Source organism: Phaethon lepturus, unplaced genomic scaffold, assembly GCF_000687285.1.
Source record: "Phaethon lepturus isolate BGI_N335 unplaced genomic scaffold, ASM68728v1 scaffold10794, whole genome shotgun sequence".
Taxonomy (NCBI): domain Eukaryota; kingdom Metazoa; phylum Chordata; class Aves; order Phaethontiformes; family Phaethontidae; genus Phaethon; species Phaethon lepturus.
Window position 1 is genome coordinate 30,637 of NW_010535499.1, and position 10,660 is coordinate 41,296.

The 10,660-nt window shown below is 53.3% G+C and overlaps 1 protein-coding gene across 1 annotated transcript in view; it reads left to right on the forward strand.

Moving 5' to 3' along the window:
- Window positions 1-8,144: 8,144 nt before the first annotated feature.
- The window catches only part of PLA2G12B (phospholipase A2, group XIIB), a 10,895-nt gene continuing 8,379 nt past the window's right edge, over window positions 8,145-10,660 (forward strand). The window contains exon 1 of the mRNA XM_010285839.1: window positions 8,145-8,379. Coding sequence (XP_010284141.1) covers window positions 8,145-8,379 — 235 coding nt within the window. The remainder of the gene's footprint in view (window positions 8,380-10,660) is intronic.

Here is a 10,660-nt window from a genome sequence, read left to right on the forward strand (position 1 = left end):
TGCGCCTCGCACTGCCGCCCCTCTCCTTAGCTGCTGCGGGCGCTCGTGAGTGAAGCAGCACTGGAAGGGGCCTCCTCCAGAGGCTCTGGTGCTGCTCTGCCAGGGCTGGAGCTGTTCCGATTCGTGCCACCCACACAGAACAAAAGCACCCCCCGAAGTCAGCAGTGCCCACGCTGGAAGAACTCTCTTACGATGACTTCAGGGACCTTAGCTGGTGACAAGTCATCGTTCTTACGCCGAGATGAAGCGGAAACCTCCGAGGGAGATGAGACGGTGGCTTCTGTGGCTGTCGAACTTTTTGTTCTGCTCATCAGAGGCCTGTGGGAGGAATTAACGGCCACCCCCAGCACAGGGAGAGCTAAGCAGGGCGGGGAGAGGCTGCAGGGACCTTGGCTTTCCTAAGCTGCTTCTCTTCAACGGCAGGATTTTTAGCAAAATGTCTAAAATAGTCCCACTAGCCCACAGACAAGAATCAAAGCAAGCTGTACCAGACTCTACCTAAACAGTCTGATTTTCTGGATGATGATGATGGTTTTACTGATTTAGGGGTCAAGCCTGAAGTCTTCACCAAGGAAAAAATTCCAATTTTAGTTAATTGGACTTTCTGCCTCAATAAAATCTTGAAAATTGAGCCAAAAGGTAGAAGTAACCAATTGTTGGCATGTTAGAAATACCTCTGGAATACTGAGAATGCAGTTCAAGGTACCCTAGTTTGAGAAACTGCATTCTTTCAGAAGACACTTCAAAATCTTTGCTGGAAAATGCGTTGTTAAATTCCTACTGAGCCTGTTCGCAATGGGACCTACATGACTGTTCCACATCTGCCAAGCGCACGGGCAAAATGCAGGAAGGTGCAGGGCTAAGGATAAACAAAGTCCACCCAGCGCTTAAGAAAACAAAAAAAAAAGAAAAATCAGAAACAGTGCCACCTCACTTCTGTACTGCTCATTGGTTCAAAAGAGCCGGTACACCAGAGCAGTATCTGAAATAAATAAATTTGCCAAAGAACTGGCTTATCAGAGCATATTTTTCGTGACTAAATTGTGATCATTAGAAAACCCCATAACATTTCTAATCACCCGAGCTGCCCCCCTTTTACAGTGTCGGTATGCTCGTCTCCATTCCTAGCTGTAGTTTTCTCTTGCCCATCTTTTTGACTTTCTTAAGGTAACCACGGCTGGTTAAGGTAAGTCCTGGCACTTTTCCTGCACATAAAAGAATACAGCGAACCATGTGGTGTTGGGGTTCTTACCTTTGGGGCATTAATTTTCTCCCAGCTATCTACAAGGCAAGCGGGAGAAAAATTTTGCTGTTAGAAAAGCCAAGCCTGCGTAGTTAGCGAGTGCAAAAAGAAATCCACGTATTGCAACCACGAGCATGTTTAGAAAACAGCATCTGGTTTTGCCATCGCAGGAAAGCAGGGTGGGTTTCTTTTTTCCCCTAAAAGCAAGGAGAGGATTTACTTGACACAGTACAATAAAAGCTAAAAATTGTAGAATTCACATAAGGTAAAAAAAATACCGAATAAAAGGTGTCAGTGACTGCTTTAGGTCACACACTGCCGCAGTGGAAGAGAACAGCATGGCCTCGGGTGTTGAATGAAGAGGGAAGGGTTGAAGCGGTGAGAAATCACAATTTTGTTATATTAAGCAATGATCCCCACCCCCATCTCTGTTCAAACACCACCAAAAGATGAATGACGAGCTTGAGAGGAGTTGTGGAACGTCTAGGGAAGCTTGCTAAGCAGTTACTTACCTCCCTCACCTCGCCTCCCGTCGAGTATTTCCAGTGCTAAACAGCATTTTAAGAACGGTCTCTTAAGAGGCATTGCTTGGGGAATAAAAATGGTTTAGTGCATGACTTTTTAAAGCAGTGAACTACTCAACAAAATCACAATTCTTTGGGGAAAAAAAACAGTTTTTCGACAGTAGAAAATTTCACTTCATTTAAAAAAAAAAAAAAGACAAAACAAAACAAAACAACCCACCACCAAACCTCAAAACTAAACCTGAACTGCTGAGGCACATTAGACCAAAACCTTCCAGATTATTAAAGGGTAAGATTTCTTCTGAAGCTGCAGACAATCCATGTTTCCTCTGTCTCCACTGCAGTAGTGTCCATGCGCCCAATGCTACGTGTGTACAGGGTGACACAGGTGCTGCTGCTTTCTGCCTTACCCCTGCATTTCTCAAAGGACTTCTGGGTCAAGGGTGTGGCTCCTGTGTGAATCTAGTTTTGTATTAAAGATGGTTGAAAACTGTTTGGCTCATGGTGATTGACAATAGAGAAACTGCCTTACTGTTAATTTTTTTTTTGTAATAAAATTCTTAAATGTAAAAAAAAAAACCCGACGAGCAGGCTTAAAATAAAAGCCACTGCCATTAGCAGTGAAAAATCCTCCACATCACACTCTTTATCATCTATGGCTGTTGTAAATCTGAGCACACAGCTCTTTATCACCGTGTTTCTGGGAAGCTGTGAGCTCATTTGTTGCACTTCATAATCTAGGCAGGCAGGTGCAGAAGATGCTCCTACCACAAATTAACTATTAAACATGTTCTCAGACCCAAACTTTGTGCCTCAGTTGGAAGCATGCAGCACTAATGGACAGCAGGAGGGGAGGGCAGGCAGCATTGGGCTGAAAGCATGTTGTGTGCAAGAATTGAGGAGAGCCAGCCGAACCGCTGTCGGGGCAGAGTGTGGCACAGCCCCGATGTCTCCCCAGCGCGCTGGTTTCTGACAGGAGCTGGTGTGGGAATTGACAGTGACGTGGGAACTGCACAAGCTCCTGGCTTGAAACTCGAAAGGGGCACAGCAAAGGGTCGGCTGCTAAGAGCCCCTTTTCCAGGGATGACAAATACTGCCATTTCCTGAAGCCGGGAGGTCAAACAGCCGTTATTCCCAATCCTTCTAGCGAGGGGAGGAAAGACCAGGCTCTCCTGCAACATGGATGCCAACAGCACTGCAGGGACGCAGAGCACTTACACGTAGCAAGGTCAGTTGATGTCTTCCACAATCAAGACTTCTGCAGGTTACACACTACAGCTGTTCCTGCGCTTCACTCTCAAAACAGCCGAGCGCCTACTGAATTTGTGGTCATCAGGAGCCTGCAAGAAAGCGTAGCAAGGGCTGGTTAGAAGCCTTGGTCCTCTTGCCTGTGGAACAGAGCCTTGCACTGCTGCTAGAGCACTTGGCTTGCAGTTAGGGAACTGTCCTCCCTTCCCCATGCGGCCCACAGGCACAGCTGATGTGCTCACAGGTTTGGGATAGGCAGTAAGGCCAAGGCCTACCAGCAGTTCTTTGTTTGGGAAACATGAATTGATGATTTCCTCAGCTACCCCGTGCACACTGCTAAACTGCTGCTGCGCCCCTCTCGGCAAGGTGGGCCGACGCCAGGTGACGGTGAGCAGCGGGATGGCTCCGTCCTTTCAGAGGACAGGGCTTGCTCCAAGCCTCCGAGCTTTTCGGGGCATTTGTGGGCTGCCTTCCAGCCGCTCGGCCTAGGACACAGCTTCCTTGGCCCAGGCTGGCAACAGCTGAAGCAGGGCTGCCCCTTCGCGGGTAGGTGCGAGGCTCGTGCTGTCGGCCTGGCCGCCAAGTGCAGGGTCTTTAGCACAGGGGCGGGCTGCCCCTGTGGGCTGCAGCTCCCAGCCTTCCTTTCCGAGACCAGAAAGGGGCTGCCCTACCTGCTGCCTGTGGCCTGAAGCACCTGCCCAGGATCTGGGGGGACCTAAGTGGCCTTTGCCCCCTCTCATGGAGGTTCAGCCCCAAGCCACCCCTGACCAGTGCTTGCACACTGTAGCTTCTCACCATCCTACCTGGGTATCTGGGGCTCTTCCGGCACAGCTGCGCCTGGAGCACAACCCGGGCACGTCACGACAGCAGGAGGAAGCCTGCCTGGGTAAGAACTGCAGCAGGGGAGGGTCAGGGATAGGGAAAAAGGCATGCGAACCACCGCAGGACGAGGTGAAGGAAAGGAAAGGGTCTGACAGTATCATCACCTGTGGGTGGAAGAAGGCAGCACAAGGCTGAGTGATCTGTCCAGGGACTCCTGGAGAGACTGGAGCAGGCCTGAACTTGAGCACAGCCCCCCTGAGGGAGAGGGTCCTTAACGACTCACCCATCCTCCTCCAGCTGCTGGACTCTGGCCTCATCTCCGAGCTACATTTCTCATTCCAGTGATCAGTGACTCATCTGGCTCCCAAACCAGGCTTTGAACCAAGCACAGATTACCCACTAAGCTTAACCACAGGCTGCCCATTCCCCCTGCTTAGGCCATGCTTAAACGTCCACCAGCAACTCACTGGGCCAGACAAAACTGATAAAGAGCTCAGTCCCTCAGTCCTCTGTCCTCCCCCATGGCCCCAGCAGAACACGAAGGGAAGGATCCTGGCAAAGCACACGACCACACGACCCTGCCTTAGGACAGCGTGCTCTGAAAACAAAACGCACCAAGGGAGCTGGACCAGCCCCGGCGCTTCCCCCTCCCAGAAGCCGAGCCCATGATGCAAGGGTCGGCGTTTGCTTTGGCGTGGCTGATAACGTGAAGCCAAAAGGGTTTTCAGCTTCATCCGGGACGAGGTCCACTACCATCGGCACATGCGCCCAGCCGCGCTGCTGTGGGACGGGTGTCTGCCCCGTGTCATCGGCTCTACCTCCCGTTTGGCGGGAGCACGCTGCCAACAGTCCGACAGCGTCATTAGGAGCACGTGACTCACCATGGCCCGAGGGTGCTCTATATTTGAGCATTACAGAGTCAGAAATGAATGCGGCTTACCTTGAGGTCAAGACAAGGTTCAGAAGGCAGTTGTCAGAGTTCACCATCGTGGCAAACAACATCTGTATCTCTCAAATCTTGAGAGAGACGGAAAAATCGGCACAGGCAAGGGGGTGTTTGCAACCGCGGTGGGTCAGACAACCTGCCGTGCACATCCACCCAGGGAAGCCCTCACTTCTGCAGCTGCCGAGCCTGAGCAGCAATTCCCTGAGAGAACTCTGTGTGTGGGGAGCTGTTGTGTAGCGTTTTTTAGTTTTACTCAATCCTGCATTTTTCCTGGTCTTCAGATCTTGAAGTTTGGGTGCAACCAAGCTATTTGCAGCTGGCCTGAAAATGTCTCAGGAGACTGGTGTGGGGAGGGGTGGAAGGAAGCAGGAGGAAGGAAGGAGAGCGGCTCATCCCCGGGGCAGGGCAAAGGGGCGGCCACGTTTTGGGAAAGCACTTAGACTGCTTTTTTATTCACGGACTTTTGCTTTGGGACAACAAGTTATGAACGAGCAGGAAAGTTTCCGACTCTCCTTTTCCCAGGCTCTGCACTTTGCCAGACGCTCCCCCCGCCCACCCTGTTCAGCTTTCCTAACTAATCCCAATTGATTTTGCAAACAGCCCAGCTCCCGCGCTCCAGCCAGAACCACCCCCTCCAGGCTGCATGCCCCATGGGGCGCGGCACGGGCAGCTCACGCGAGTGTCACTCTGTTTTGCATCCTCTGCAGTCCTGCTGGCATTTTTTCCCGTCTCTGTTCACCTGCAGCAGCACATCAATCAGCCACCGGGGCCTACAGGATGACGAAGAAAGCCCTGTTCTGGAACTGCCTCCGGAGCAACCCTAAAAGGCTCCGCATAAAAGCACGGCACCAAGCACAGCCACCGAGGGGCTCTACACAACGTTTCCCAGCTATTTCTGAATAGCTATTTCACTCTTCTTTACATGAACTTCTGCCAGGCTGTTTCTAAGGGCAGGGAGCACTAGGACTGCAAAGTGGTATGTCATGCACAGCGGCGATTCAGCCAACAGACACACAAACGGCTCCACGTGGTGCGAGACACAGCGTGGGACTGTTGAACCCCATTTTCCCTTCGCTGGGGCTCCTTAACAACAAACTCCAGGGACTGACAGATCTGTCCCCAGCGCTGTCTAAACAGCAGGATGGGCCCGAGCTCCCCAGTCCTGCCCTGCAAAGCGCTCCTGTAGGGGAGCCCTCACTTCACGAGCATCCCCACTGCTTTGTGCCAGCAATGACAGCCTGTTCAAGAAAGGCTCACTAAAGGCAGGGACTTGCTGGTTCCCAGGCTCCAGGGAACAGACCATCTAGGAGCAACCTGGCACCTCTAGCTCAACCCAAAACATCACCCTACTTTCTCACCAGGCACTTACTCCCCTTCCTTGCCTGCAGCTCGGACACTGCCAACTTCCCTTCCTGATGCTCTCGGCCTCTCTCCTTGGGTTCATGTCCCAAGAGACAGAGCTGGTTCGAGGGTCCCTTGGGACCTCCTGCACACCTTATACCTCCCTTCATCCAGTAATGGGCTTGGACAGCGGTGCGCAGCTCCGGCTATGCGACAGCATTCAGGGAGGCACCATGCAGGTATCAGCCACGGCTGTACAACCGAATCACTGCTGACTTGAGGAACCCTCAACACCTCATTCCGAGAGGCACCGAGCAGGAACGCAGTCAGAGGTGGGGATCAGAACAGATGCAACAAGAAGGCAGCAGCTGCCTCCGGCTCCACGCCGTTTCACGGGAAAGGAACTAACCAGCTTGTTCGCACCTCTTCTCCGACTTATCTGTCTGAGAAGACTTGGCTGTGGTCCCTCCTCCTTATCCCACATCTGGAGCACATAACACACAGCCATATGCAGAAAGACACAGGCAGACAGGTGCCACAGGACTCTGGCACTTCACAAGTAACAACGCTGTGGGGCTGAGTCTCCTGAAAAACAATAAAATGTCAGAATTTGCACTTACGTTTGCCGTTACTTACTGCCCAGCTCCCCCTTGCCCTCTGGGGAGTCTCCACTTGGCAGCCTGGCCACTGAAGCAGAAATGACTGCTGAAGTTGGCTGTTGGAGTCCACAGGGATCAGCCGATGTGCCGATCAGCTGGAGAGCGGCTGTTTCTGAGAGGCAGTGCTGTGCTGGGACGCATCCAAAAAGCTTTCCGAGTGCAGCTGGAGCCTTCCCATGCCGTTTCCCTTCCCTATTCTTTATCAGTGGTTTGCGTTGTCTTTTACTGTTGGTGTTCATTTGGCTGTTTTCTTTTAATGAGTAACTTCTTTGAAACCTCCATCAGCCGTGCAGGCCCCCAGCGCCTGGCAGGCCGGTCCCACCCCACTGCCAGGACCCGCAGCTCCCCCACAAGCCCGTTACCTGGCTTGAGTTTTGATGCCAGCCCTTCCTCACTCTGGGCCACCTGCACTACATGATTAATTCAGCAATGCTGGCATTACACAAAAGCTGTAACAACCAGCCATCTAACGTCAGCCTTCAGGAGTCCCATCAAAGGCAAATACTCATCTCCATCATTGATCCTCTAGCTGGAGGGGACACGCCAAGAGATTGCCCTGAATGCAGTATTTCTAAACCCAAATTACTCCTAGCTGCTGTATACCCCTACAAGGCCCAACAGCACCCTTTCACCGTAGCAGAGTGGCACACGACGCAGAGCAGGACACGCGTGCTCTGCCACCCTTTTCTGTCCTGGGCATACTCCTGCAAGGCAGTCTGGTCTGGGCATTGAAAGCCCCTTCACACGACAAGCGCGTCAGCCCCGCTGTCCCACAGGTTTTGCTAAGAGCAATCCCCGCCAGCAGCCAGGCTGGGTGGATGTCTTGTCCCACCCCATTACGTGCCCAGGAGGCCTAGGAAAAAGGCAAGGGGTGCTCCTCAGTCTGCTGCTGACCTATTAGTCCCATTGCCCGAGCAGCAGAAATTTTAGATGAAGAGATACTCTTGATTTCCCAACGGGTTGGGGAGCGAGTGGGGCAGCTTATGCAGCGCCTCGGTGGGGCAGGTAGAGGATCTTCCGTGTGCCACTCAACCTTGGCAGACCGACCCTACTCAGCACCCCAGGGAGCAGTCCCTTTTTGGGGAAGCTGAAGCCCCGGAGCCACAGGGGCTGAGCCTGTTCCAGCAGGATTGTGCAAACTCAAACCCCGGTGTTTCTCTGCGATACGAACTTGGTCCAAATCTCCATGGTGCACTTTGCACTCTGATTGTGGTGACCTCATGCTGGCTCCCTCGGCAGTGTTTAAAGTCCAGGGGAGAGGGGCGCTTACCTGCCTCCTACGCTCAACAGCTCGCTCCCACTCCTCCTTGCCTGCACATCTGCCTGGACGAGGGCACCAGGGCCTGGATCTGGACTGCAGCATGCAGTTGCTTTTCAAGGCAGCGGTTCTGTGCCTGACCCTTGGCTTAGGAAAATGCATGGAAGAAACAACACGGGAGAACACCGCCCACCAAGCTCCCCAAGCAGAGTCGTCCTATTCAGACTGGGGCATCGGGGCCATCCGGGACAGCTTCGAAACAGTTAACAGCTACTTCGACTCCTTCTTGGAGCTGCTTGGGGGAAAAAATGGCGTTTGTCAGTACAGATGTCGATACGGTAAGTGAACCTCACTCCTGCTGGCTCCACTCTTTGTCCTTCCTCCTCTTTTCCTCTCGTGCAGAAACTCGCAGTGCACCCCTTCCCCAAGAGCACAACCAGCTCCTATCCATGACCTGACCCCTGCTATGCTCAGCTCAGAAAAGTCACTGCAGGGAGTCACAACTTCTCTGCTAGTGCCAGCACGGGGACACTGAACCCTCATCTTACCCTCTCACCGAGAACAGCCTAATCTTGAAGCCACCGTGCTGTGTGCAAGGGGACAAGAGGAGAGAACACAGGTTTTACAGGAAGGGCACACGGATAACCAGGCTGCCCAGCTGCCTGGACCCCTGGAGAGAAGGAGCAGGGGAGGCAGCGAGTCCCCGGCGGGGAGGACGAGCAGCCCGTGCAGGCCTGGCTCAGGATGAGTCGTTAGTATTGCTAGCGGCCCTAATCTCAGCAACCTTCGGAGTGTCATTATTCAACAGTTGCGAGTTGGCTAATAAAGTGGGCTGGAGGAGGGGAGATAACAGGAAGGTAAACAAGACCTGCCATCACCATGGAGGAACCTTTAGTACTCAAGGTGGAACGAGGCAGCTGCTGCTTGCCTTGGACTTTTGAGTGATTTACCAAAAAGCAAGAGTTTGGCTGCTGCAGTGGGGGCAAGCCCCTGTGGTGGCAGGTCTGGGAGGCACTGGGCAGGAGGAGGCATAGGCAGCACCAGCCATCAGCAGTATACTTGCTGAAACAACCCATGTCAGAACAGCAAGGAGGTTTCCTACAGACTGCGTCCTCTTCCCAGCCTCCTAGAGCTGTCCCCGCAGCAATAACTGTCCTTTGTCACCTCAGCCTGCGCATCTATAACTGCCCATCAGCCCTTTTCCCCCCAGCTTCATCCCATGTCCCTAGCGACCACCTGGGCAAGATGCTTGTGAGCACAGAAGCAATTTCAACCCCTCTCCTTACCTGATCGTTGGTTTGCACAGCCACAGACTGTGCTTTGGGGAGATCCCCCCCGACTTGGTTTCTGCCTCTATGCATCCTGTTTGCTCCAGAACAGGGGTAGCATACCATGCCTCTCCAGCCTGCGCAGGTGTATCTGTAGTGCTCCCGCACAGAAGCGGGTGGAGGGAAGCACCTCCTGTCCCTCCCAGGCCAGCAGTGAGGGTGCTGGGAGAAAGAGATGCTGCAGAGCTGAGACCCGAGCTCTCTGTCAGGGCGAGAGGGCAGATGGGCCACCCTTAGCCAAAGTGGGGCCACAAGGAAGGTTTAAAATCAGCCTTAATGTTGTTGCATTTGTTTTGTTTGAAATAATGTGTATAGATATATATCTGTCCTCCTGCTCCTGGCAGCTCTGCTCCCCAGGTCCCGTGCTAGCAGCAAGCAGCGAGCAGCAAGCCAGGCACCTCAGCCCCACAGACCTGCAAGGAGCCAGGCATCTCAGCACATCACCTCAGCCCCAGAGTGGCCCCGGTCCCTCAGCCCAGGGCTCCACAGCATTCCTCAACTAGGGCTGCCCCTCTGCAGCAGCTCAGAAGGGCCATGGCTGCTCTGGGGGGCCCACTGGTGGCAGTGTGCACCCCAGGGACTCAGTGTCTGAGGGAGAAAACCCCCATGCACACCCCAGCATGCAGGATGAGGCCATTTGCCCATCAGGCAGCCTGTCCCCAGGCCCACGGTGTGGCAGCCCCACACCACGTGTGACACCCTCCCTTTAGGTCCCCACTGTGCTCCAAATTGAGAGCAGAAAGGGACTTGCCCTTCTTAACGTAGTGACTGAAAACCCTGGTAGTGGGCATAACGTGGCTGGGACTGCAGTGTGCCTCAGGCAAGGTTTGGGAAGGCTGACATTCCAATCTCCTTTCAGGGAGTCTCAGGACTCACCACATCCTGGAGAAGTCGCTGTTCTTGGGCACATCCCGAGGCTCTCCCTGCCCCGCGCTCTGGGCAGGGGGAAGAGCATCTCCGCAGCGTGGCAGTAAACGCCTGCCTGTTCCCTGAGAGCATCCTGCATCTTATTGGAGAAATACTTTACCTAGAAAGGAAAACAAACATTCACATCGTTAGCCCTGTTCTCGTCCTCTGCTGAACAACTCATTAATCACTGGCTGAAGGAGGAAACTATTGAAACATTGCCCATGCACCTCCCAAGGGTCTTGCTGGACCCTTCCAGGACCATTTGTCCATGCTGGTCTCTAGCACAGACATCGCAAACTGCAAGCGGAGGGGATGCAGGGATGATGCCAAACTAGAGAGACCCAGTCTGTGCCCAGAAGAATGAACACAAACCATCTTCACC